The sequence below is a fragment of the Rhodotorula paludigena genome (genome assembly GCF_050403205.1).
Source record: "Rhodotorula paludigena JCM10292 DNA, Rt_paludigena_JCM10292v1_ctg1, whole genome shotgun sequence".
Lineage (NCBI taxonomy): Eukaryota > Fungi > Basidiomycota > Microbotryomycetes > Sporidiobolales > Sporidiobolaceae > Rhodotorula > Rhodotorula paludigena.
This window is the reverse complement of record NW_027481457.1, coordinates 673,308-696,986: the sequence shown is the minus strand read 5'-3', so window position 1 is coordinate 696,986 and position 23,679 is coordinate 673,308. Positions and strand designations below refer to the sequence as shown.

The window sequence follows — 23,679 nt, the reverse complement described above, 5'->3', positions numbered from 1 at the left end:
ATCATGTCCGAAGGGCTGTAGTATGACAAAAGGGGCACAAAGTCTACGGCACAACTCAGAAACCGAATGCGTCGAGGCTGAACTCGGCCGGCGCCTTCGCCTCGACCTTGACCGTGTTGATCACCTCGCGATACTGCTTCTTCTGGCGCTCGCGCTCCGCCGCGTCGTCCTCCTGCTGCTGTGGCGGCGCGGGTGACGCGACTCGGCTCGGAAGGTTCGAGGCCGGCAAAGGAAGGTCGAGCTTGGTCGATGACAGGAGCAACGAAGCGCGGCGGTGATGCAGCGGGTTCGGACGTCGCGGAGCGGTCGTGGAAGCGGCCGTGGAGGCGGGAGTCGGCGGCAAGAAGTGCCACGAGCGGAGCAGGTTGAGGGCGAGGACGTGACAGCCTGTGGACGAAAGGCATAAGCAAGGCGCCATCATCAGCGAGAGCGGCGCGACGAGACTCACCCATGCGGCACAGGATACGAGAGATGTGCAGGACGAACTGCAAGACGGGCATGTCAGCAGCCGTAGCGTGAGCGGAAGCAAGAGGCGAAACGCACGTTGAACTCGGTGCGGCCAGGCACGGCGATTGCACCCTTGACCGTCTGAAGCGACCAGCTTCGCAGCTGAGCAAAGAGGAAGACGAGCGCCGGATCCTCACGCTTCGGGCTCGACACAGCCGGCAGCCTGTACGGCAGGCGCGAGGCGAGGCGCGAGAGCGGGGTCTACAGAGTTCCATGTCAGCGGGCGCGCTCAGCTGTGGCGCAGGTACGACGTACGACAATGATCTGAACGGCAAGATCGCGACGACTGAGCATCCAGAATGCCCAGCTCCCGAGCCAGCGGAAGCCGTTTGCGAAGGCGTGCGGGATGACGGTCTCCTCGAGAATGGTGCGGAAAACAGGCCCGTCGTTGCCGCCCTCGTACGTCCGTGCGAGGAGAATGGCGAGCTGGACGTCGTCGAGCTGGCGGGCGCAGACGTTGCAGGCGTCCTTCAAGCTGCCGCCCAGAAGGAAGAACGCGGCAGCGAAGACTGCGAGCCGCCAATTGTGAGCTCGGCTGATTATTGCACAGCCATGGATGACGCACGGAATCGCTGCTTGCTCATGAGTGCGAAGGCGTTCTTGTTCGCCGCCGACCGCCACCTCGCCTCTTCGAAGTCGTTCGAGAGAAACTTGAGTAGCTGCCGCTGTTCCGGGTGCCCACTCGCCTGCCTCCAGAAAGTCGTGACGATGTGCGGTTTTTTCAACGCGAGGTAGAAGAGCATGGCCGAGATCGGGTCGCGGTCCTCGGCACCGGGCTTCATGAACTCGGTGCGGCCGATGGACTCGACCGCGCGGATCTGAGGTATGATGAGGAGGTCAAACCTTGCGAGCGAACCGACGAGAGACGAAAGTATACGCACCAGTGCGTCGTGCGACTTGAGCCAGACTGCCACGCCCAAGGTTCGTGCTGCCGCCCACGTCAGCTTGCCGCCAGCTGCCTTCGTGCCCTCCTCGAGCAGTAGGTCCTGGCTCTCGCTGTGGAAAGCCCAGAGCAGGTCGCGGTACTTTAGGCGCGCTGCGAGCGGGCCATTGAGCCTGACCGACGCAGCTGGGGCGGAAGGCGAGTCGCTGTAGAGGTAGAACGAGCGCATCGAGACGAGGTATCGCAGGCCATTTTCGTCGATGGACCCTGTGCGAGTTTGCGTCTGCGTAGAGGATGTCAGGTCGACCTTCTTTGCAGACCTGTGAATACGACGTGCCTGGTAGACCGTGCGGGCGAGAACAGCGAGATGCTCGTGCTCGAGCTTGTTGAGCCCGCGCAACGACCGCTTCGACAGCGCTGCGAGCAAACGAGACATGTCGTCCTCCGTGAGCCTCGGTGTGAGGCCGGAGCTACGTGCGAGTAGAATTAGCAAGGCGCGCTCACAGATGGGAGAGCATAACTCACGGCTTCATCGCGCCGGACGTGGTCAGGGTAGCGAAAATGTCGTTGTGGACCTCATGAGTTTTGGTCGACAGGGACGGGTTGCGCAGGAATGCGTCGAGCGTGAGCGTCTCGACCTTGTTTCGCATCGGCACAGGCGTGAGGTGGCCGTCGGCCGTGAGCTCGGCAGCGAGGCCAACAAGGACCTTGAGAACGACGTCGAAGTGGCCTGCCCGCGAGGAATGAGTGGAGGGTCCCGGCAAGCCGAGTGACGAGCGCACCTTGCAGTAGCGCCTGGAAAAGTAGCTGCGGGTGGTGCAGCGGCAGGGGTGCGCAACGACTTGCAGCGAGGGCGTGCGCGTCTTCGCCAGTATCGAGTTTCGACGAGAAGAAGAACACGTGGTCGGCCGCGGCGAGAGCGAGACCAGTTTCGAGCCAGCAGAACGAGGCGATTGGAGCAGGAAGGACGCTGTGAACGCGCAAGGTGAGCCTCGAACGTGCCGGCGAAAGGGCAGCGGGCTTACTCATCAATGCGCACGCTTGCGTAGACGGCCCAGCTCGGTGCACCGCTCAGGTCATCGAACCTTTGCGGGCACATGAGCGAGACCTGCTCGTCAGATGCGTATGCGAGCGTGTCGCCCGTAATGGACCAGGCGAGCTTGACGATCGGCGAGCTGTATACAGGCGCGATCAGTACATGAAAGATCGCGCCGCAGAGCGAGCACTGTCACGCACTCGAGGTCTTGCGAGAACTGTTCGCCGGAGCTGAACTCCGACGCCTTCGGATCCCAAATGGACAACCTCGTCTTTCCCTCTGCGTCAACAGATACTGTGACAGTGCGACTGTCAGTGACTGCCGACGGCGGTGCAGGAGCGGCTGCTCGACGTACCGATCGCTGATGTTCCTTCTGCGTTAACAGCGACCTCCTGCACACCTCGCAACCCCGTCTTGACCTCTCCGTCGCGACTCCACCCGTCCGCCAAATCGGTCAGATCTGTCGTCCAGCGCACGAGTGTCCCGTCCAGGTCGAGCGTCATGAGCGCAATCTCCTCCTTCGCGCAGCCGTCTTCCTGCGCCGGGGGAACGCCCACGGCACAGACGAGGGGGCCAGCTCCGCGCAGCTCGTGCGATCCATCGGCGTCGAGCGCCTTAGTTGCGTGATTGTAGACCCAGCAGTGCACGAGGGGCGCAGCGGAGGACGGGGCAGGAGCGGAAGAGACCGCGAAGATGGACGTGCTGAGCGATTCTTCGCTGCTGCGGGCGATGAAGAATGCGAGGACGTCGGACGTAGGCGCGGGAGCGGGGCAAGACGTAACGAGCCGAAGGCGACCGGAGTGGCGGAACTTGAAAATGCTGAGCGTGCTGTCGAAGGCGGCAGCGATCATTCGACCTGTGCGGAAACATACATCAGTAAACCCACACTAGTAGAGGAAGCGAGAGGCTCCGCACCGGCATGCCACGTCGCGACCTTCGCATCGGAGGGAATCCCGGCCTCGGCCACAAACGACTCGGTGATGACTTCGTCGTCGCCCATCTCCCAGCTCTGCATCCGGCCTTCGCTGCCGAGTACCAGCACCGCTTCGCCCCTCGCCGTCGGGACGAGCTGCGAGACCGGGCCGACGAGGCTGACGGGCGGGAGGGTCGGGCCGTCGTGGAAAGCCGCCTTTGCGCTGGCGACGAGCGCGGATGCCGGCAAGGTCGCGCGTGAATGTACGAGAGTACCGCGCGAGTTGCGACCGACGAGGTGAAAGGAGGAAGGGTCGCTGCGGGAGGGGAGGAGGTGCGGAAAGCGAAAGTTGGCGAGCTGCGTCGGCTGGAACACACTCTGCTGGAGAACCCGGCTGGACTGCGAGACACAGGTCGGCGGGCGACAGTCAAAGTTCGAGACGGTGCTGAGATGGACCGAGCCGTCGGAGAAGACCGTCACGAAATCGTCCTCGGTGCCGCCTCGTGCCGGGTCTTGCCCCTCCATCGGGCGAGTACGCCAGTAGCATGTCGCGAGCGGTATCTGCTTCGGGAGGGACGCGTGGACGTCGAGGGAGGTCCATAGCGAGAAGAAGTCGGGCTCGTCGATCACACAGCCCCATATGCGAAACACGCCGTCAATGGTCTGGGTGAATAGGACCGGTCCAGAGCTGCAGGACGTTATAGTGTCAGATTACGGGAGTCTCGGATGTCGGATCGTGCACGTTTCGCGTACTCGGCGAGATTGTCGCTTGCGCGCCACGAAATGCTGCGAAGGCGAACAGAGTGTGTTGCTCGCGAGCGGAAGCGTAGGCGGTTCTCGTTCTTCGGGCCCTTGGGGAGAATGTGGCTGAGGATCACGGTGGTGCTGTTCTGGTTGTGACGAGACGTGTACATCAGGCGGATCCAGGAAAGCTCTGAACGCTGGACGCACCGCTGCGACGGTCGCGAGTACAAGCGCTGAAGGCGAAAGTCGAACCAGCGAGATGGGCGCAGCGGGTCTGCATTTGGCCAGGGTCAGTGAAGTGGCTAGCAAAAGCTCAGACAGACGTACGCGATAGTACCGACCCTGTTCCACGTGGGCAGCGCGGTGTACGGGTCGAGCGCCCACAACGATACACCTTCTCCGGCGACAGCAATGTATCCTGCAGGGTGTTTGGGTTCAGCGGCGGATTATTTCTCCAACTGCATGACCGTAAGCGCACCCCGCACGAAGTCTAGCGCCGTTGCTTTGTGCGCGACGGCGAAGCTGGAGTGCACTCGCCATGCTCCGCCTCGCCCTGACGTCCAAACTGCAACTCGGCGGTTCGAGACGGCGGCGATCTGCGTGTCGAAGTATATCAGCGAGATTCTGTAGTGATCCCAGTACGGCCTGAGAGCCTGACCTGGCCAGAAACCTCGTCGACCGCAACCGCGTCGACTTGTGCGCGCTCGTCGTGACCCGGGAAAGCCGCTTTGAGCGGAAGCGACTGGACCAAATTGCATGATTCGTCGAGAAGATCCACTCGAGCGCCTACTGCAGCCACCTGCGTGCGTTGGTGACGGGTCAGCCTCTTCATCGGGCCGAGCAGCGGGGCAGGAGGACGACACACCAACACAGGCTTGCCGAGGAGCGAAGCGCTCGCAAGGGTGTGCGAACCTGCATTCGGCGCCCCTACAGCGCTCTCCTGCAGCTCGAGCGACGGCATGCGGGCGGAGACGACCCTGCAGCCGCCCGCCGTTCGTCCCTCTTGCTCCGCACGCATAGCTTCGCGCGCCTCGAGCATGCGAAGAGACACTCGCGAGTCGCGCTTGCCCTTCGAACTAAGCCAGCCGAGCAACGGCACTCTCCCGCAAGACTCGACGCCGCCACCGACTTCTCCATCCCCATCTCGCCCTCGACCTTTCCGGTCGTCTGCGACTCCATCTGCCCCGGCAGCTTTCGGGACCACGAGTTACCGACTCCTGCAGGCTTCACAACTCGAGCGCCGTCTCGGGCGGCGTCGAGATGGACTGGGAGAGCGCCGTTCAGCGCGACGACAAGGTGAGGATCCTCCGCATCCGCGACGACGGCTTCGCCCGCCGCAGGTTGCTTTCAAACAACTCAGCTCCCCACGCACTGCTTCGACTGACGCTCTGGACCTGCAGGCAATGCGTGCTGTAGCCGACTGCGAGGCGACTGTCAACGCGGAAGCCGACGACGAGCGCGAGAAGGAGGCAATGCGCCGCGACCTCGACGCGCTGCAGCAACAACTTGTCACCGTTGTCCAGGAGCTCGCGGACACCAAGTCGGTCGCAATCGCGGCCTCGGAGGTTTCCCTTAACGAGCTTGCGCGGTGCGTGGGAGAGGGTGCGTTTCCGACAGAACCTCTGCACAGAAGCGCGTGTGTTGACGAGTTTGCCGTCAAAGCTCTCTACGAAGGCCACCTCAAGCCGTATCTCAAAGGTCTGAAGGAGGCCAGCAAGTGCCAGGACCCCAGCTTCAAGGTGCCGGCTTTCGATTGTGCGTCCCTTTCGACACAGTCACTTGACGTGTGCTGATGTTGCAAGGCTGCGAGCAGACCACCAATTCATCTTCGGCCTTGTCCGGCAAAGCCTAATTCCGGGTGTCGACGTCGACACGCTGCCTTTTCCCATTGACGGGCGGACCAACACCCCTACGGAGGAAGACGATCACGCTGCACACGCCATGTGGGTGGAGTTGGAGGATTGGGATCTGTGGGATCTCTTTGAGGGCGTTGCAAGCACCGACCTCCGCATCCGCGCCAGTCGCAACACCGACTCGCACCCCAAGCCCACCTTCTCGCTCTTCTACATGTCTTTTCAGTCGGTGCTTGAGGCCAAAGGGTACAGCCGTGAAGGCGCCATGGCCCTGTACGAGCTTGGGGCTGTTGTGATTGACCACGCCGGCAACTGGCGTGGACCGGCTCTCCCGCCCCGTCCTTCTTAGACCGGAATGGTCTGTACGAGGCTTTCCTGTTTCCTTGTGCGGTGTTGCATAACACAGCCTCTTTGATCTCCTGTCTACCAGACGTGTTATATTGAGCGCCAAGGCTGTGCTTTCACCAGAGCTCACCGCGGAAAGTCCGCCGTCCTGGTTGTCGTTTGCTTCCGTTCGTGTTCTTTTGCTTGCTCTCGCATTCTTTGTTTCACGCCCTCAGCCATGGCCGAAGCGCAGCGGGCTGCCGTCAAAGACCAGATTCGCGCTATGGAGGCCGTACATGATGCGTTGCGGCATCGTCGTCTGGAAGACCCCGCGGCGCCGTTTCATGGCACGCCCTTCTTCAGCTGTGGGTGTCGTGATCTGTTATGCTGCCGGTCCTTTGCTCTCAGAGCTGCTCGGGCGTAGATCTCTGGGACCTGCTTTACTCTACCCGAGCTCGCACGGCTGCGACCGAGACATTGGCGAACCTCGTAGTCCCCGTCAAGGACCAGGCGAGTTCTCCGATCCCGTGCTCTTGCATGGTGTACTGACCTTTTAAAGCGTCAGATCATCACCCTCATCTGCGTCTACCCGGACAGGCTTCCCCCGGGCATCGTGACGGTGCGGGTGGAAGGTTCAGCGTGCGACAACGGCCGGCCTCACTATCACTATGCACAACTTCTTACCGTCGCTTCACAGATCTGCCGAGTATCACTACCGCGCTCAGCCCATACCGTTCACGCATCCGGACCGTCCCGCCTTGCCGGAGCACATCGCCAACGAGCTCTTCACCGATGTCAGCGGGACAAACGGCGAGACATGTCACCAGTGCACCGCCATCGGCAGCTTTTTCGCGCTCCTCACCGACCTCGTCCGCATTGGTGAGGAGCGCGGGAGCTCCGCCGTCTCTCCGGCGGACGTGATCGTCTTTGTCGCCGTGCGCGCCTTTGTCGAGCGGCACCCGCTGCACGACCCCGCGTGGCGCGGGCGCCTGCGCAAGGAGTGGCTCGAAGACTACGGGCGGAAGTTTGCGCGCACAGCGGCGTTCGTAGTTCCACGTGGATTCGACCGTAAGTTGCGGGCGACCCTTGACTTGAGCCCTCGAGCCGCTTCAACGCTGCTGGGTGCAGTGTCCCGTGCCGAGGCTGCGCTGCGGGAGTCGGACCGTCAGAAGCAGAACATCCTCACGGAACAGCTTGTAATCAGCAATCGCCAGGCCTGGGTGCGTCTGCTCGAAAAGTGGTCGGTACGTTGTCTCGTTGCGATCCGCTCTGGTTGCTGTTCAGCTCACAATCCAACGCTCACAGGTGTTATACGGCGTATATTGTACTGCTCGGAGCGAGGTGGACATTAGTTGTCGCTCGCTTGGCAAGCGACCTTCGCCATACAGCCCTGCGGCCCGCTCATCCCGGTTCTAGCGTCTGCACACTCTTCGTGACGCCTCGGTTCTTTAGAGCGTAACACATAAGGTGTCCCCCGTCCTGGCGCTTGAGAGGAAGCGAACGAGCTTCCCACAAGTCCTTTCGCAAGCTGGCTTGCTCTGCTCCCAGCCCCTCGCATGACTTGTAGCCTGGCTGGCTCGCCTTATACATGCATGCACACGAAACCAAAGAGTCGGCCTCGTTCCGATTGGATGCTGTACCGCAATTCACCGCTACCAATACTTGGCGATCCACTCTGCCACCTCCCTCGCCGTCTCCTCGACGGCCTCGACGGGCAAGAAGTGCCCGACTCCGTCATCCCCGACCCTCTTTGCCCTCGTATCCCCCTCTGGTCCCCTCGCCTCCCACGTCTCCCTCATATTCTTCCCCTCGGGCACGCCCTCCCCAGCGCGCTCGAGCTGGCCGCTCCACAGCGCAAGCAGCGGGCACTGGACGCGCTCGCCGTCGGGACCGTCGGCCTCGTCGTGCACGAGGTCGATCGACGCGCCCGCGCGGTAGTCCTCGAGTGAGCCGAGCACACACGCCCGATCGGCGTACTGCTCCGTCCAGCTCGCGAGCGCGGCCGGGTCGAACCGGCTCTCGAGCTCGCCTGCGAGATCGCCGTCGGGCTTGGCGGCCTTGAAGCGCGAGCCGCTCCAGGCGGCGATGTTGTGCGCGGCGTACCACGTGGCGAGCGAGGGGGACGAGAGGAGGAACTTTTCGGCGACGGGCGAGGGTGAGCCGAGGAAGATCCAGTGCGACGCCGAGAGGGTAACAAGGTGGCGCCCGTTGGCGTAGGACATGCCTGAGACAATCAGGGAGAGCAGAAGTCAGTGCGTGTTGCTGCGAGACTTTGAAGAAGTGTGGAGACAGCGGTAAGCGCACGTTTGAACTGATGGATGGTCGGGACGATGTCCTGCACACTGAGTCCGACGATGCGGTCACGGCGGTCCTTGGCGAGGCGGTACGCAACCCGAGCGCCGCGGTCGTCTGCCCAAGTTGCAGAGAAAGCTTCAGCCTGCCGCCTCGCACGCATTGATGTTTGCGCTCGCCTCGCCCGCGGTTTCGCATGAGTGAACGGTCACTCACGACCGATGAGAACGACCTTGGGCGTGTCGCCTGGCCAGAGGGCGTCGACAAGCGCGAGCATGTCCTTGCCGACCTCACGCTTCGAGTACGCCTCGTGGGAGCCATCGGGTGATACGGCCTTGCGGGACTGTCCGTAGCTGTGCGGCAAAGCCCGGTCAGATCAACGCGAATCTCTCTTCCTGAGAGGATGACCCCGCGAAGAGGACCCGGATGCGCACCCGGGCAAGTCCGGCACGACGATGCGGAAGCGCTGTACTACGTCGGTGTGCTGGTCGAGCCAGTGGAGGACCGGGGACCACAGGGTGTGGTTCTGCGGGTAGCCGTGGAGGAAGACGAGGACGGGCGCGGCTGAGTGAGCAGCGTCGGGGGACGATGTGGGGCGCGAGACGAGTGCGAAGAGCGACGAAGCGGGGAGCGAGTCTTGTGCGTGCGAGTGCGGGAGCGAGAAAGTCTCTGGGGCAAAGCTGGCTGGGAACGAAGTCATTTTGAGCGCGAGTGGGAGCACGAGCGGGACGAAGAGATGAGAGCCGGAAGCGAGAGCGGGAGGCGGAGACAGGCACCACGAGGCGGTGTTGAGTCAGCGGCGGATTGGCCAGCCGGGCGAGTGGGGTCAGCAGAGCCTAGTGAGCAGCACCAGCGAGCTCAAGGAAGCGCGTGCGGCGAGAAGAGAGCGGTGAAGGCGGCGCGAGACGGGGGCTCAGTCGAGATGGAAACATTCGAGCTCGACGCTGGAGTGCGTCGCCCGTCAGTCGCTCTCTGCACGCCGCTGTGCACCGCGAGCTCGCAGGGATGGCGGGAAAGACTCGCACCAGCACCGCACACGGGCCCACCGCCGCAAAGAAGCCCTTCAAGCACGACAAGAGCGCCGCGCGCACGCCGCACACCGCCTCGTCCAACTCGAGGGACGGCCCCGCCCGCCCGGCGCCCTCGGGGGCGGCAGGCGCAGCGCGCGGCGCAGCAGACCGCAAGCGTAAGGCCGACGACGAGCCCGAAAAGGCCGTCGTCCGCTCGAGCCTGCTCAACGCCCCCGACGAGATCGACTTCCCGCGAGGCGGCGGCACCGCCCTCACCCAGGCAGAGGTCCGCGAGGCACAGCTCGAGGGCGAGAACGAGGCAAAGGTTGCCGCAGACGAGGTGCGTGGCGCTTCAGTGCTCCCTCAGCTGTCTCTCGACCTGGTCACCTTCGAGCTGCAGCTGATCCCATTACTCGCCGATCGCACAGGAGCGCGAACGCGACACGGCCGTGATCAAGGACAAGGGCAAGGCAAAGCGGAGAAAGCTCGAGCGCGCACAGCAGGGCACCATCAAGGAGAAGAACCAGCTGCCCAAGGACGCATTCCGCATCGAACACCTCAACTACAAGGTGCTTTCGCCTGACGATTGCGAGCTGAACCTCACTCTGATACTTTGCACCTCCACAGCGTCTGATCCCTGGAACCAAGACCCTCGCACAGGTCGTCCAGGTCCGCCCCCTCGAGGTCATCGTCTCGCTCCCGAATCAGCTCCTCGGCCACATCCCCATCACCAACATCTCGACCGAATTCACTGCGCGCCTCGAGGCTGCCGGTGACGAATCGAGCGACGAGGACGAGTCGGAGGATGACGAGGAAGGCTCGTCTCCGGACGAGGACGGCGCCGACAAGCCGAGTAAGGGCTTGCCCGGCCTGTCCGCGCTTTTCCACCCGGGACAGTGGGTTGTCGCAATCGTTGTGGCGAGCAAGGCGGGCGACTCGAAGCTCAAGCTTGGTGGGCGCGAGGGCGACGAGGTCGTGCGCTCGTCGCGCCGCATCGAGCTTTCGCTGGAGCCGGAGAAGGTCAACGAGGGTATCGCCAAGGGTGACCTCAAGCGCGGCTTCATCCTCCCCGCGACGGTGCACGACGTCGAGGAGCGCGGCTACTCGCTCTCGTTCGGCCTGCCGCCGCTCTCTGCCTTCCTCCCCTTTGCCGACGCCAAGAAGCTCTCGCCGACCAAGCCGCTGCACGTCGGCCAGGTCGTCCAGTGCCGCATCACCAAGGTGCACGACAACGAGCGTACCCTCTCGGTCACGGTCGAGCCGTCCGACCTCGCGGGCACGACGCTCGACTCGGTCTCGAGCATCACGTCGGTCCTCCCTCTGCAGCTCGTCCCCTGCCTCGTCACGGCCGTCCTTCCCGCGGGCCTCAACGTCAAGTTCCACGGCTATTACGACGGCACGATCGACCGCTTCCACCTCCCCGTCCCCGCGGGCGACGATCTCGCCGAGCACTACAAGACGGGGCAGAAGCTCAAGGCGCGCGTCCTGTGGGACTCGATCGCGAGCACGCCCAAGAAGTTTGCCCTCTCGGCCGCGCCCCACGTCGTCCGCCTTGACGGCTCGGCGCTCGACCGCGAGCGCCGGTTCGCGGTTGGCGCCAAGTGCAAGAAGGTCAAGGTCGTCGCGATGGACGACGAGTGGGGCTTGACGTGCGAGATTGAGGATGGCGACGAGGCCGTGCCGGCGTTCGTGCACGTGCGTGGCAGCTCCCTCAGAAGCAGGTGAATCGTAACTGACTTAATCCCCCTTTCAGATCTCGCGCATCACCGACGACCACCTCAACACGATCCCCAAGGCGGGCCCTTGGAAGGTCGGCTCGGTGCACGCCGCGCGTGTGATCGGCTTCTCGTCGTTCGACAACCTCGTGCAGCTCTCATTCCAGCCTTCGGTCCTCGAGCAGGCCTTCCTCCGCGTGCAGGATGTTGAGGTTGGCGTGGAGGTCAAGGGCACCGTCAAGGTGCTCAAGGACAATGCGCTCTTCGTCAACATCGGCGGCAACGTCGACGGCGTCGTCTGGCCCCTCCACTACGCCGACATCCGCCTCAAGCACCCGGAGAAGAAGTTCAAGCCGGGACAGACCGTCAAGGCGCGCGTCTACTCGGTCGACCCGGTCAAGAACCGTGTCGTCCTCACGCTCAAGAAGCAGCTCCTCTCGACCGAGCTCCCGATCGTCTCGCGCCTCGACCAGGCCCGCATCGGCGTCGTCACGCACGCGACCGTCACCAAGGTCCTCGACAAGAGCGTCCTCGTCGACTTCTTTGGCGGTCTCCGCGCCCTCATCCCCGCCGCCGAGGCTGCGGAAGCCTTCACCGAGGCGAGCGACCTTGCGCGCATGTTCCCGCTCGGCAAGGTTCTTCCCGTCCGCATCCTCTCGGTTGACCCGACCACCGCGCGCATCGTCGCCTCGGCGCGCCAGGCGGCCGGGCCTATCGCCTCGACTTCGGCTGCGTCGTCTTCCATCGACGCGATCGAGCTCGGTACCTTGACGAGCGCGACCATCTCGCAGCTGCACGAGACGAATCTCGTCCTGTCGCTCGTTCCCTCTGGCGTTAAGGCGCTCCTGTCGTACGCGACGCTCGCGCGTCACCGCGCCACGTCGGTCGACGAGCTCCGCGCGACGCTCGCGACGGGACAGCAGCTCGACAACCTCGTTGTCGTGTCGAAGAACGCCGACAAGGGCTTTGTCATTGTCGGCCTCGTCCCCGTCAAGTCGGCTGCAGGCAAGGCTTCGGCTGCTGCGTCGACCCCGGCGTTCACGTTCGACACGCTCGAGCTCGGCGCGCTCTACCCGGGCCGGATCACGCAGCGCCTCCCATCGGGCGTCGTCCTCGTGCAGCTCCTCGCCTCGCCCTCGAGCAAGTCGTCCTCGCTGCGCGGCCGCGTTGCGCTGACCGAACTCGCCGACTCGTACGCGCAAGCCGACGAGCTGGCGCACACGTTCCCCGTCGGCGCGAGCGTGCAGGCCGTCGTGCTGCACAAGGACGCGGAGATGCACCGCCTCGACCTCTCGCTTCGCGCGTCGCGCATCCGCAAGGCGCAGGGGCAGGAGACGCCCGAGGGCGAGGTCAAGGACCGCGTCGTCGAGAGCGTCGAGGACCTCAAGGCAGGGGACAAGCTGCGCGGGTTCGTCAAGAACATTGCGAACGCCGGTGTGTTCGTCAGCCTAGGCGGTGAGGTCACGGCGCGTGTGCAGATTAAGGTGCGTGCGGAAGTCCTTCCAGGATGTGCTGTGTCCCAGCCCGAAGTCTTTGACTGACGCCCCCGCTTTTAACCGCTCTCAGGAGCTCTTCGACGAGTACGTCAAGGACTGGAAGCCGCGCTTCAAGGTCGGCCAGCTTGTCGAGGGCAAGATACTTTCGTGCGTCACAACTCTGCTAGCTGCAGCAGAGAGCTGGTACTGATCCGTCCTTTACGCAGCGTCGACAAGGTCACCTCGCAGGTCGAGATGTCTCTCCGCAAGGGCGGCGTCGTCAAGAAGGACGCGCAGCCGGACCTCCCCTCTCTAGCCGAAGCAAACCTCTCGGTCGGGCAGGTCGTGCGCGGCGTCGTCAAGCGCGTCGAGGACTTTGGCGCCTTTGTCCGCCTCGACGGGCTCAACGTCCAGGGCCTGTGCCACAAGAGTAAGGTCACGGACGAGACGAGCGGCAGCTGGAAGGAGCACGTCCGCTCGGGCGACAAGGTCAAGGCTGTCGTGCTTGACGTCAACCTCGAGACGAAGAAGCTCTCGCTCGGCCTGAAGAAGTCCCTCTTCCCCGAGGGTGAGGTGTCCGACGAGGACGACGAGGACGAAGAAGAAGAAGGTGACGAGGAGGAGGAGGTCATCGGCGGTCTTGACGCGGAGGAGGCGGACGACGACGAGGACGACGAGGACGAGGAGGACGCTGCCGACAGTGATGAGGGCGAGGAGATCGATCTCCAAGCTATGCTGAACGGCGCGGGCGTGTCGGCGGACAGTGTTGAGGACGACGAAGATGCAGAGATGGACGATGGCGACGAGCCCGAGGTGCGTCGGCGGCGGTAGTGGCCCCCGCTTCTGGCGAGCTGTTGTATTCTGACTGGTTTTTGTCGCTCGCGCAGGTTCCCGTTGCGTCCACCAGCAAGCTTCCGGCTGCGACGAACGCCCCTGCGCTGGCTGTCTCGTCCGGCTTCAACTGGGGTGGCGATGACGAGGACGAGCAGATGAAGGCGCCCGCCGCGGAAGACAGCGAGGACGACAGCGAGGAGGAGGATGCGCCCGCTCCGCCCTCGGCAGCGGCCAAGGGCAAGAAGCCCGCCTCGGGTCTCGCGATGCTCGACGACCGCACGGGCGAGCTCGACACGCAGGCGCCGACGTCGGTCGCCGACTTTGAACGTCTCCTCCTCGGCTCGCCCAACTCGTCGTACCTGTGGATCCAGTACATCGCCTTCTTCGTCGGCCTCTCGCAGCTCGACAAGGCGCGCGAGACGGGTCGCCGCGCGCTCAAGTCGATCCACTTCCGCGAAGAGGCCGAGAAGCTCAACGTCTGGGTCGCGTTGCTCAACCTCGAGAACTCGTACGGCGACGAGACGACGCTCGAGGAGCTGTTCCGCGAGGCGGCGCAGCACAACGATGCTAAGACGGTCTACCTCCGGATGGTCGAGATCTACGGGCGGACGGGCAAGGTCGACGTGCGTCTGTTTTCATGGCTTCCGACTGCCTTTTTATCACTGACGGCGCGACGCGCACAGGCTGAGGAGGAGCTGCTCAAGAAGACGGTCAAGAAGTTCTCGCAGAGCCCCGAGGTGTGGACGCTCTTTGCGCAGTTCTACCTGACGCACGGTCGACCTGCCGAGGCACGCGAGCTCCTGCCGCGTAGTCTCAAGAGCCTCGAGAAGCGCTTCCGTACGTCTCGCTTTCTCGCATCTTTTCCGGGTCGACCTTCTGACGCTATCCCCTCTCGCAGACGTCGAGACGATCTCGAAGTTTGCCCAGCTCGAGTTCAAGTCGGGCGACGCCGAGCGCGGCCGCACCATCTTTGAGGGCATCGTCGACTCGTACCCGAAGCGGCTCGACCTGTGGTTCGTCTACGTCGACATGGAGATCAAGCAGCTCAACGTGGCCGGCGTGCGCGCGCTATTCGACCGTATCCTCGCGCAGCGCCTCTCGAGCAGTGCGTTCGCCTTCACTTTCCCAACATGTGCTCTCTTTACTGACTGTTCTGTCCGTGGCGAGCAGAGAAGGGCAAGTCGGTGTTCAAGAAGTGGCTCGCGTTCGAGAAGGACCACGGCGACGAGGCCGGCGTGCAGGAAGTCAAGGAGCGCGCGATCGCCTTTGTGCAGGGTCGTCAGCAGCCGGGCGACGCGGACGAGGAGGGCGACGACGAGTGAAGGAGGAGTTGTTTTCTCTGTTCATCGCAGGTTCGGGCTCGTGTCTGTACCAACAGGTTGTAACGACTTGTCGTCTCGCATGCATCATTGCTCGAGAGGCCTGGAGAGCGCGAAAGAACAGGCCGGGTCCTTCGGCTCGTCGGACGGCGTCTTCGGCTGGCGACGACGGCTCGAACCCGCAGCGAGCAGTGGTCTGTTTGGAGTCTCCAATTGACCGTGCTCGCCCTTGCACACAGTCTGCGCCTCGTCCGCACCCAGCAGGCGAGAGAGAGAGGCCCGACTTGGTGACCTCACCGCCCCGCTCGCACCCCGCAAAAAGTCCGCCGAACGCTCTTGCGCTGGGCTTGCTCTCCTCCCACTCAGCTCAGCTCAGCTCAGCGAGCAAACATGACCACGCAGTACTACATTGGCGTCGACGTGTGCGCTACTGCCGCACTTCCCAGACCGCCAAACGCCCGCTCACCACTTTGCCCCGAACCAGCGGAACCGGGTCGGCGAGGGCGGCTCTCGTCTCTGACAAGGGAGACATCGTCGCAGAGTCGACCTACGAGACGACGACCTGGCGGGACGACCGCGACAAGGACATCTTTGAGCAGAGCAGCAACCAGAGTCGGTCTTCGCTTTCTCGTCCTCCTAGCCGTCAACTTCGCTCACCTCCTGCTCTCACAGTCTGGTCCTGCATCTCTTCCGCGTGCAAGGATGTCCTCCGCGACTCGAAGGTCGACCCGGCAACCGTCCGCGGCATCGGGTTTGACGCGACTTGCTCGCTCGTCGTCGCCGACATCAAGTCGGGCGAGCCCATCTCGGTCACCCCGAACTCCTGGGACAAGGGGCAGGCTGTCGAGCGCGACATCATCCTCTGGGCGGACCACCGGTGAGTTGCAGCGTTTGAGGGCCCGAAGTGGTGTCGGTCTCGTCCGTTGCTGGGCTCCTTCCGCTGACCCTGCATGCCCCTTGCCTCTTCTTCCGCTTCCTTTACTCCGACGACCCTCTTTTGCCTCACTTACCGACACTGCGATTTGAAGGGCTCATGCCGAGGCGAAGCTGATCAACTCGACGAAGAGGTGCGCGTTCGCTCTTGCCCGTCGTCAGGAGCATCCGTAGCTCACTCACAGCATCGCACTCGCAGCAAGTGGCTCAACTACGTCGGCAAGACGATCTCGCTCGAGATGGAGGTGCCCAAGGTGCGCCTTAGCGGATCAGAAGGAGGCTCGCCGCTTTCGCTGACCTGTGCCCACACGACGCAGATGCTCTGGCTCAAGAACCACATGCCGTCGTCGCTCTTCTCGTCCTGCATGTTCTTCGACCTTCCTGACTGGCTCACGTACCGCGCGACGGGCGACCTCGCGCGCTCCAACTGTTCGCTCGGGTGCAAGTGCTCGTACGTCCCGCCTGGCGTCGAGGACTCGGAAGGGTGGAACCGCAGCTTCTTCTCCCAGATTGGCCTCGACGACTTTGTGCGTACACCCACGGCCATCGCCTCATATCGTTGAATACCCCTCTTCTGACCGTTCGATAATAAACAGGTCAAGAACGACTTCATCCAGGTCGGCGGTGTCCCCGGCAAGAACGGACTCATCTTGACGGCGGGTCAGCCGGTCGGTCAGGGCCTGTCAAAGAAGGCCGCGGAGGAGCTCGGCCTGAAGGAGGGAACCGCTGTCGGCTCGGCGGTCATCGACGCGTCCGTTCTTTCCTTCGCCTTTGCTTCCCTCCGCTGCAACTGACAGCCCTACTCACGACAGGTACGCCGGCTGGGTCGGCACTGTCGCGCCGCCGATGGAGGGGCAGAAGGAGACGACCCTGGACGATGCTGCGCACCGTCTCGCCGCCATCGCCGGTACCAGCACCTGCCACATCGTGCAGAGCAAGGAGCCTGTGTTCGTGACTGGGTCCTGGGGCCCTTACAAGCACGCTCTCTTCCCTGACTGTGAGCTGCGGATTTCTCGGCGACTCGGAAGAAGCGCGGGTCACTGACGCGCAACTTGCCTCGCCCGCAGACTGGATGAACGAAGGCGGCCAGTCATCGACGGGCCAGCTGCTCGACTTTATGATCGACACGCACCCTGCGTCGGCCAAGCTCAAGCAGATGGCCAAGGAGAAGGGGACGAACCACTTTGCGCTCCTGACCGAGATCCTCGACGAGATGGTCAAGGAGAAGGGCGCGCCGTTCATGAGCTACCTCACGCGCGACATGTACCTCTACCCCGACCTGCACGGTGCGTCCCCAGTCGCCGCTCAACGAAGAGCGAGTCCGGACTCAACTGATACCATGGTGCTGCGTCGCAGGCAACCGTTCGCCGCTCGCCGACGTCGACATGCGCGGCATGCTCATCGGCATGCAGCTCGACAAGACGGTCGGCGACCTCGCGCTGCGCTATTACGCGACGGGCGAGGCGATCGCGCTCCAGACGAGGCAGATCATCGACGGGATGAACGCGAGCGGGCACAAGATTGACAGCATCTTCATGAGTGGCGGGTGCGTCTCCTCGAACGACGCACTCTTTGTACGTGCTCTGAGCTGACACGAGATGTTGACGATCCGCAGTCTTGTCAAGAACCGCTTCCTCATGAGGTGTGTCCGGACCTTCTCATCCAGCCGACTTGCCCTTACTGACCTCGCTCCTTCACGCGCAGCCTCATCTCGGACATCTGCAACATGCCCGTTCAGCTCCCGTACTCGCCCTCGGCGTCCGTCGTGCTCGGCTCTGCCATCCTCGGTGCCATGGCGCACAACGAGGCGGAGCGCCTCGGCAAGAAGATTGCCTCGCAGGAAGAGGCCGAGAAGAGCTCGTTTGGCATGAAGGAGCGCTTGTGGGACCTCATGGTGCGTCACTCGCTCTGTGCACTTCAGCCGACCGCGACTGACGCGGCTTTGCTCGCGCAGTGCCGCATGTCGCGCGCCGGCTCGACGATCCAGCCCTCGGCATCGGACAAGGAGAAGAAGCTCCTCGACCAGAAGATGAAGATCTTTGTCGAGATGATCGACCTGCAGCGCCGCTGGAGGAAGGAGGTGCGCGAGGCGCTCGACGAGCAGTAGACGCGCCGAGTTCTTTCGCATCGCCCCCCTTCACGACTCTCACCTCTTCGGCGTCTTTACCCTCACTCTCGTTCCTCTACCCTTGGCTGTGCATACCAAAGAATTAAGTGTACATACGTCCAGTCTGGTGGAACCTGTCGAGGCTGGCAGCTTGAGTCCGTCGTCCCGACACGCTCATACAGCTTTGCGCGGAAGCTTCCGGTGTGCGCAATCCTCTCGTGCCAGGGAAACCTTTGTCAACGAAGGGATATTGTTCTCCGGTTCAAAGCGACTGAAAAAGATGTACAGCGCGAGCGGACGCAGTCGCGCATGGAACGAGCGGCGTCATGGGGGATGTGGGATAGCGAGAACGAGCAAGAGAGGGGTATCATACAGCTTCGTCACGGGGAAAAGGGGGGTGTGGTTCGTCAGGATGAGGGGAATGCCAAGATGCCGCTCACAACCTCCGCTGCGGCTGGTCCGCACCGGCAAAGTCCAAGTCGTCGTGGTCGGGCGAGTCGCCTCGCGGCTGCTGCTGCCACTCGTGCTGCTGGTGCTGCGGCGTGCCGTCCTCGCCGCCTGAGCCGAGGCGCGGCGACCCGTTCGTCGAGTACTGGTCGTCCTGCACGCCCTCCATGTGGTCGAGCAGGATGGCAATCTTCGACTCGGCGCTGCGGCACCGCTGCTCGAGCGTCGCGTTCTCGCGCTTCAGCCACTCGGCCTTGTTCTCAGCTTGCTCGAGCTCGGCCTGCAAGCGCGAGAGGTCCTCGGCAGCTGGAGCGCCGCCAGCGAGACGAGGCGAAGTCGGGCTCTTGAGAGCAGCCTGGAGCTCCTTGTTGAGCGACGCGTTGACGGCGAGGGTCTCCTCGAGGTCATGGTTGGCCTTTTCGAGCTGCGCGTCGAGACGGTTGAGCTCCGTCTCGAGCTGCTGGACCTTGCCGAGCGCCTCGTCCTGCTGTTGCCGGATCGTCTGCTGGTACTCGGACTGAAGCGTCGCCATGCGCTGCTGGAGTTGTTCCGTCTCGCGCGTCGAAGAGTCTGACGCGTGGCGAAGCTCCTGGACCTGCTGGCGGAGCCCGTCGATCTCCGCCTGGCGCTCAGGCGACTCGAGCTCCTCGCAGCGCTCCTTGTATCGCGTGAGCTCCTGCGCGAAACGTTTTCTCAGCAATTGGCACTGAAAGCGACTGTGCAAGTACGAGACGAACCTCCTTCATGCGGCGAAGCATCTTCTCGGTGCCCTTGACGTACTGCACCGCCTTGAGGTGCGTCGCCTCGAGCTGCTGGTGGCGCGACTGGAGCGCCTCGAGATCCTCGGCCGCCTTGGTTGCGCGCTCTTGCACCTCGCCTCCGCCGCTCTTTGCGCGCTCGAGCTCGTCGCGCAGCCGGCCCGACTCGCCCTCGTGCTCGCGCACGCGCTCCTCGAGCTGCTGCTTCTGCCGCATGCGCGCCTCAAGCTCGCCCTCGAGCTCGAGTACCCGCTTCGCGAGCTGATCGGGCGACTCGGTGCCCGTCATTGTTGGGAAGCGCGAAGCGAGCTCGTCTTCGCTCGGTGCGGCGAGGCCGTGGTCGGCGAGGAGCGAGCGCAAGAGGCCGGCCTTGACCTCTGCAGCATCACGAGCGCGCGACGTCTCGCGCGCGGTGTTCTCGTGCGTCGAGACGAGCGCCTTGTGTGAGCCCAGCTCCTCCAGCGCCGAGGCGTGCTGCGCCTGGACAGTCGCGAGCTGCGTGCGGAGCGTCGTGAGCTGGACGTGCAGGCCCGCCTCGCGTTCGCGCGCAGCGGCGAGGTCGGTCGAGAGCGCCTGGTGCTTCGACTGCGCATCTGCGTGGAGCTGCTTGACGGCGGCGACCTCGCTCTCGACTGCCCGAAGGCGCTCGGCGTGCACAGGCGACGGTTCGTCCTGCGCCACCTCGGCGTCGTCGTCGGCGTCGCCCATGCCGCGCGAGACGTTGCGCACCGCCTGCGGACCGCGACGAACAGCGAGGAGCTGCGCGAGCCCGCCACTCGCAAGCGCCTGCGACTTGTCGTGCGCCTCGCGAGTCGAGCGAAGCAGGCCGTCGGCCCCTTCGGCCTTGGCCTGCGCCGCGTCGCGCTCGACACGCATGGTCTCGAGCTGGTGCTCAAGCTCAGCGACGCGAGCCTGCTGCTGCTGGAGCTCGCTCGAAGCCTTGTCCCATGCGGACGAAAGCTCGTTGTTGCGCGTGTGCGCCGCCGTGAGCGCCGCCTCGGACGCCTCGAGGGTTGCAAGCCAGTTGGCGACCGACGCCTCGTGCTCGGCAACCTGCTCCTTGAGGCGCGAGTGCTCGCCCTCGAGCGTCGAGTGCGCCGACCGGACCGACGCGAGCTGCTCCTGGTGGTCGGAGACGCCGCGCTCGTGCTCGCCAGCGCGAGTCTGGAGCGCTGCGAGCTCGGCAAGGGCGCGAGCGTGGTTCTGCTCGGCCTCGTCGGCGCGGGCCAGCGCAGCGCGATGCAGCTCGTCGGTGCTCTCGCGGCTCGAAGCGTGATGCGCCGCGTCCTGCTCGAGCTTGTTGACCTGCACCTCGAGCGCCGCGCGCGCCGCGACAGCTTCGGCGAGCTTCTGCTCGAGCGAAGCGGAGCGGTCGCGCTCGAGCTTAGAGACATCGCTCGGTGAGCCCGACTCTAGAGCGGCGAGCTTAGCGCGGTAGTACGCCGCTTCTTGCAGCGCTGCGAGGCGGGCGCGGTCTGAAGACACGAAGCGGTCGTTCGTCGAGGCAGCTTGCTCCGACATGGCGGTCTGTTGACGACAGCTGCGTCAGCCATGAGCATGTCGAGAGCCGAAGAAGAAGAGACGCGTACCCTGGCCTTGGCGAGCTCCTGCTTCATCTCGACGAGCGCATCGCGGAGTTTCTGCTCGCGCTTGCCGACCTCGACGTCCCGCTCAAGCACCTCGTCCTTGACGCCCTTCTCGCCCTCTCCCTCCTCCTCCTCGCCCCTCGGGCCCGCCACCACTTCCTCGACCTCCTTGTCCCCCTCCTCCTCGCCCATCCGCCCGCGCCCCGCCGAGTCCGGCACGCTCTGGACGTCAAACCCAGCCGCGCGCGCCCTCCGGAGCGCCTCGACAAGCCAGGCCTCGCGCCGCTCGAGCCGCGCGAGGTTGGCGTCCTTCTCGCGCTCGGCGGGCAGGGCCGACGGCGACGAGCGGTAGTAGAACGCATCGGCCGGCGCGTCGCTGAGCTCGGCGCCTCCGCCACTCGCCTGTCGCAGGCGCGGGTCGGTACCGACAGCGGCAGCGGCGCCGTTGGTTGGCGAGCGCGTCCGCTCCGCCGCTACCGCCGCAGCCGCAGAGGCAGGCGGCGCCGGGCTCGCGCGGAACGCCTCGGCATCGTCCGGGCGCGCAGGGCGACTCGGCGCGACGCCCGCACCAGGCGGGCGCGCAATCTTGCTCTCGCCGGCAGCGGCGCTGCGGGAGGGCGAGCCGGGCACGGGCGACGCGGACGCCGACGTCGAGGAGCCGTTCATGATCGCTTGGGCGATGCCCGCGCCTGCGGCGGGACCGAGGGACGATTTGAGCCCGCGTGCCGAGCCGGTCGGGGAGGCTGCGCGCGCGCGCAGGTCGTCTTCTGCGCCGGCGCCGCCGCGAGGTGGCGAGGAGGTTGAGATGGGGATGGACGACTTGCGCTTGACGGGGATGCCGGAGGAGGGCTGTGGGAGCTGCGAGGGCGGAGGAGAGGACGATTGCAACGGCTTTTGCTGCTGCTGAGCAGGGCGGGACGAGTCGGGCGGGTATTTGATCTTGGCTGCGAGGACGCACGCTCGGAAGGATCAGCGACGCGGTCCAGAGCGGAGAGCAACTATCGAAGTCTCATCGTCGTCGAACGCACTCGTGTCAAGCACATGGATGCAGCTCGGGTCATCGGCCCTCGTGCTCGTGTAGCTCTCGCCGCCGAGCACAATGACCTTGCTCCCGTACGTCGCCATGGCATGTCCGCTGCGCCCGCTCGGCGCGGGCCCCATGTTCTGGAACATGAACCAGCGGTGGTCTGCGCGCGTTGTTCGCCGGACCGCATCAGTACGGCTTGTTCTCAAGACAGCAAGCGGACGAAGAAAAGGGCGGTCATTGCGCGCGCGACGCACTCGAGATCTTGAACGCGGCGAGGTCCTCGAGGTCCTTTCCGTCTACGCCGCGGCCGCCAAAGACGTACATGACGTCGTCGACGAGCGTCGCGGCGTGGCCCTCGCGCGGGACGGGGATGTACCCGATGCACGCGAGCTCGGTCCACTGCCCGGACGCGAGGTCGTACTGCCACGTGTCGTTGTAGTGGTACTGCCCGTCGGTGCCGCCGAAGCTGTGCGCGCGGAAAAAGGGGGAGAGCGGGGTCAGCGAGCTGTCGTCTGATCGAAGACACAGGACTCTCTCCAGGCGGAGACAGGACTTGTAGCAGAGCAAGGCTTGACCCGAAGACGCACATGTAGAGGCAATCGCCGTGGGTGACGCAGGTGTGACCCGTCCTCGGTGGGGGCACGACCTGTCCCGGGCGGTACTCGACGAACGACCAGGACGGCTGTCCCTGCTTGACTGCGCGCGATGGTCCACGGGTGAGATCAGCACTGCGCCCCGAAAGCGGACAGAGGACCGAAGCAAGTTGGAAGCACGCACGCTTCTGCAGGTCAAACCAGCACAAGTCGTTCTTGAACCCGCCGTCGTCCGTCTGCCCGCCAAAGACGAAGAACCTGCTCCCGACCATCGCCGCCGCATGTCCATACCTCCCCTCTGGCGCCCTCCCGACCGTCTTTACGCGGGTCCAGTCGCGCGTCGAGAGGTTGAGCAAGTACAGCCCGTCGTCCTGCTTCTCCTCGGGGCGCGACTTTGTGTCGCCGCCCCACACGATGAGGACGTTGCCGACGCCGACGCTCGCGTGCCCGACGCGCGGGCCGGGAACCTCGCCGCGCATCTCGATGAGCCCGACTGCGAGCGGCGCGTGGGGCCCTGCACCCGGTGGCGGGGACGGCGACGAGCCGGGGGGCAGGGTCGGGTTGGCCTGGACGACAAAGAGATCGTTCTTGACGGCGTTCTGCACCAGCCCGCCAAAGATGTACAGGTCGCCCGTCGGGGACGCGGTCGCGACCGGGTTGACCGAGTGGCCGTACCGCGGGAACGGGAGCGGGCTCGTCGGGCCGAGGAGCGGGGTCAGGGGCGCCGAGGGCGAGTCGGAGGGGGAGGGAGGCGGGAGGAGCTGCGAGGGAAGGAGCGAGACGCGCCGCTGCGACCACGGGTAGAGCACCGTGTGCGACTGCTGCTGCGGAGGCGCACTCGAAGCTGGGCCCGCAGGTCCGTACTGCCCCGGTTGAGGCTGCTGCGGCGCGGCGCCGTTTCCATACGGCAGCGAGGCGTGCAGCGCGGACGCCATCCCTCCCGGGCCATTCGAGCCCGTCGAGGCGTACAGTCCCGCTGCACCGCCACTTCCTCCTCCTGGCACAGGGATGCCCGAGCGGCCGACACTCCCGCCCAGCGAGCCGGGCTTGCTGCTCGTGCTGCTGCCGAATTGACTGCCGGGCGGACCACCACCGCCGCCGCCGAGCTGGGGCGAGGTGAGGCCGGTCGCGTCTGCGCGGTTCGAAGCCGAGCCCTCGTTCTTCTTGTGTTTGGACTTGAAGATGGCCATGGCGGAGAGGGAGGCGGAGAAGGGGCGGGACGGCGCAAGTGGGGCCGCAGGCTCGAGGTGAAAGTGCGAGCGGCGGGGAGACGAGGTGGGAGACGAGCGCGGGTACGCTCCGACAGGCGAGGGGTCACTCGGG

At 64.6% G+C, this 23,679-nt stretch overlaps 7 protein-coding genes across 7 annotated transcripts; 4 read left to right on the top strand and 3 right to left on the bottom strand.

The window, feature by feature from the left end:
- Positions 1-55: 55 nt before the first annotated feature.
- Positions 56-5,044, bottom strand: RAV1 (Rav1p; the record flags this gene model as incomplete). Its single annotated transcript, XM_076645565.1, has 19 exons — positions 56-387; positions 449-485; positions 544-708; positions 763-1,016; positions 1,073-1,325; positions 1,389-1,673; positions 1,728-1,860; positions 1,916-2,120; positions 2,173-2,360; positions 2,416-2,565; positions 2,627-2,720; positions 2,782-3,282; positions 3,342-4,027; positions 4,093-4,229; positions 4,291-4,357; positions 4,411-4,501; positions 4,562-4,679; positions 4,742-4,882; positions 4,949-5,044. The coding sequence occupies 19 exons, from the start codon at positions 5,042-5,044 to the stop codon at positions 56-58; spliced, it is 3,933 nt and encodes a 1,310-aa protein (XP_076509092.1).
- A 442-nt stretch (positions 5,045-5,486) lies between these two features.
- On the top strand, positions 5,487-6,285 carry JCM10292_002143 (uncharacterized protein; the record flags this gene model as incomplete). The annotated part of the gene is made up of 3 exons (XM_076645564.1): positions 5,487-5,685; positions 5,746-5,838; positions 5,897-6,285. 3 exons carry the CDS (start codon positions 5,487-5,489, stop codon positions 6,283-6,285), a joined length of 681 nt encoding a protein of 226 aa, XP_076509091.1.
- Positions 6,286-6,498: 213 nt separating this feature from the next.
- Positions 6,499-7,820, top strand: JCM10292_002142 (uncharacterized protein; the record flags this gene model as incomplete). Its single annotated transcript, XM_076645563.1, has 5 exons — positions 6,499-6,552; positions 6,826-6,899; positions 6,958-7,328; positions 7,389-7,480; positions 7,809-7,820. The coding sequence occupies 5 exons, from the start codon at positions 6,499-6,501 to the stop codon at positions 7,818-7,820; spliced, it is 603 nt and encodes a 200-aa protein (XP_076509090.1).
- Positions 7,821-7,912: 92 nt separating this feature from the next.
- On the bottom strand, positions 7,913-9,252 carry JCM10292_002141 (alpha/beta fold hydrolase; the record flags this gene model as incomplete). The annotated part of the gene is made up of 4 exons (XM_076645562.1): positions 7,913-8,484; positions 8,565-8,669; positions 8,769-8,905; positions 8,987-9,252. The coding sequence occupies 4 exons, from the start codon at positions 9,250-9,252 to the stop codon at positions 7,913-7,915; spliced, it is 1,080 nt and encodes a 359-aa protein (XP_076509089.1).
- A 305-nt stretch (positions 9,253-9,557) lies between these two features.
- Positions 9,558-14,908, top strand: RRP5 (Rrp5p; the record flags this gene model as incomplete). The annotated part of the gene is made up of 10 exons (XM_076645561.1): positions 9,558-9,902; positions 9,991-10,131; positions 10,190-11,257; positions 11,316-12,761; positions 12,844-12,920; positions 12,980-13,565; positions 13,640-14,209; positions 14,270-14,423; positions 14,485-14,691; positions 14,757-14,908. The coding sequence occupies 10 exons, from the start codon at positions 9,558-9,560 to the stop codon at positions 14,906-14,908; spliced, it is 4,746 nt and encodes a 1,581-aa protein (XP_076509088.1).
- A 387-nt stretch (positions 14,909-15,295) lies between these two features.
- Positions 15,296-17,945, top strand: JCM10292_002139 (FGGY-family carbohydrate kinase; the record flags this gene model as incomplete). The annotated part of the gene is made up of 13 exons (XM_076645560.1): positions 15,296-15,327; positions 15,390-15,517; positions 15,578-15,782; positions 15,934-15,972; positions 16,038-16,092; positions 16,156-16,365; positions 16,435-16,589; positions 16,651-16,835; positions 16,906-17,124; positions 17,195-17,384; positions 17,454-17,480; positions 17,543-17,732; positions 17,793-17,945. 13 exons carry the CDS (start codon positions 15,296-15,298, stop codon positions 17,943-17,945), a joined length of 1,788 nt encoding a protein of 595 aa, XP_076509087.1.
- Positions 17,946-18,381: 436 nt separating this feature from the next.
- JCM10292_002138 (uncharacterized protein) lies at positions 18,382-23,546 on the bottom strand (the record flags this gene model as incomplete). The annotated part of the gene is made up of 7 exons (XM_076645559.1): positions 18,382-19,068; positions 19,130-20,677; positions 20,740-21,680; positions 21,765-21,923; positions 22,018-22,229; positions 22,351-22,459; positions 22,541-23,546. The coding sequence occupies 7 exons, from the start codon at positions 23,544-23,546 to the stop codon at positions 18,382-18,384; spliced, it is 4,662 nt and encodes a 1,553-aa protein (XP_076509086.1).
- Positions 23,547-23,679: the final 133 nt, after the last annotated feature.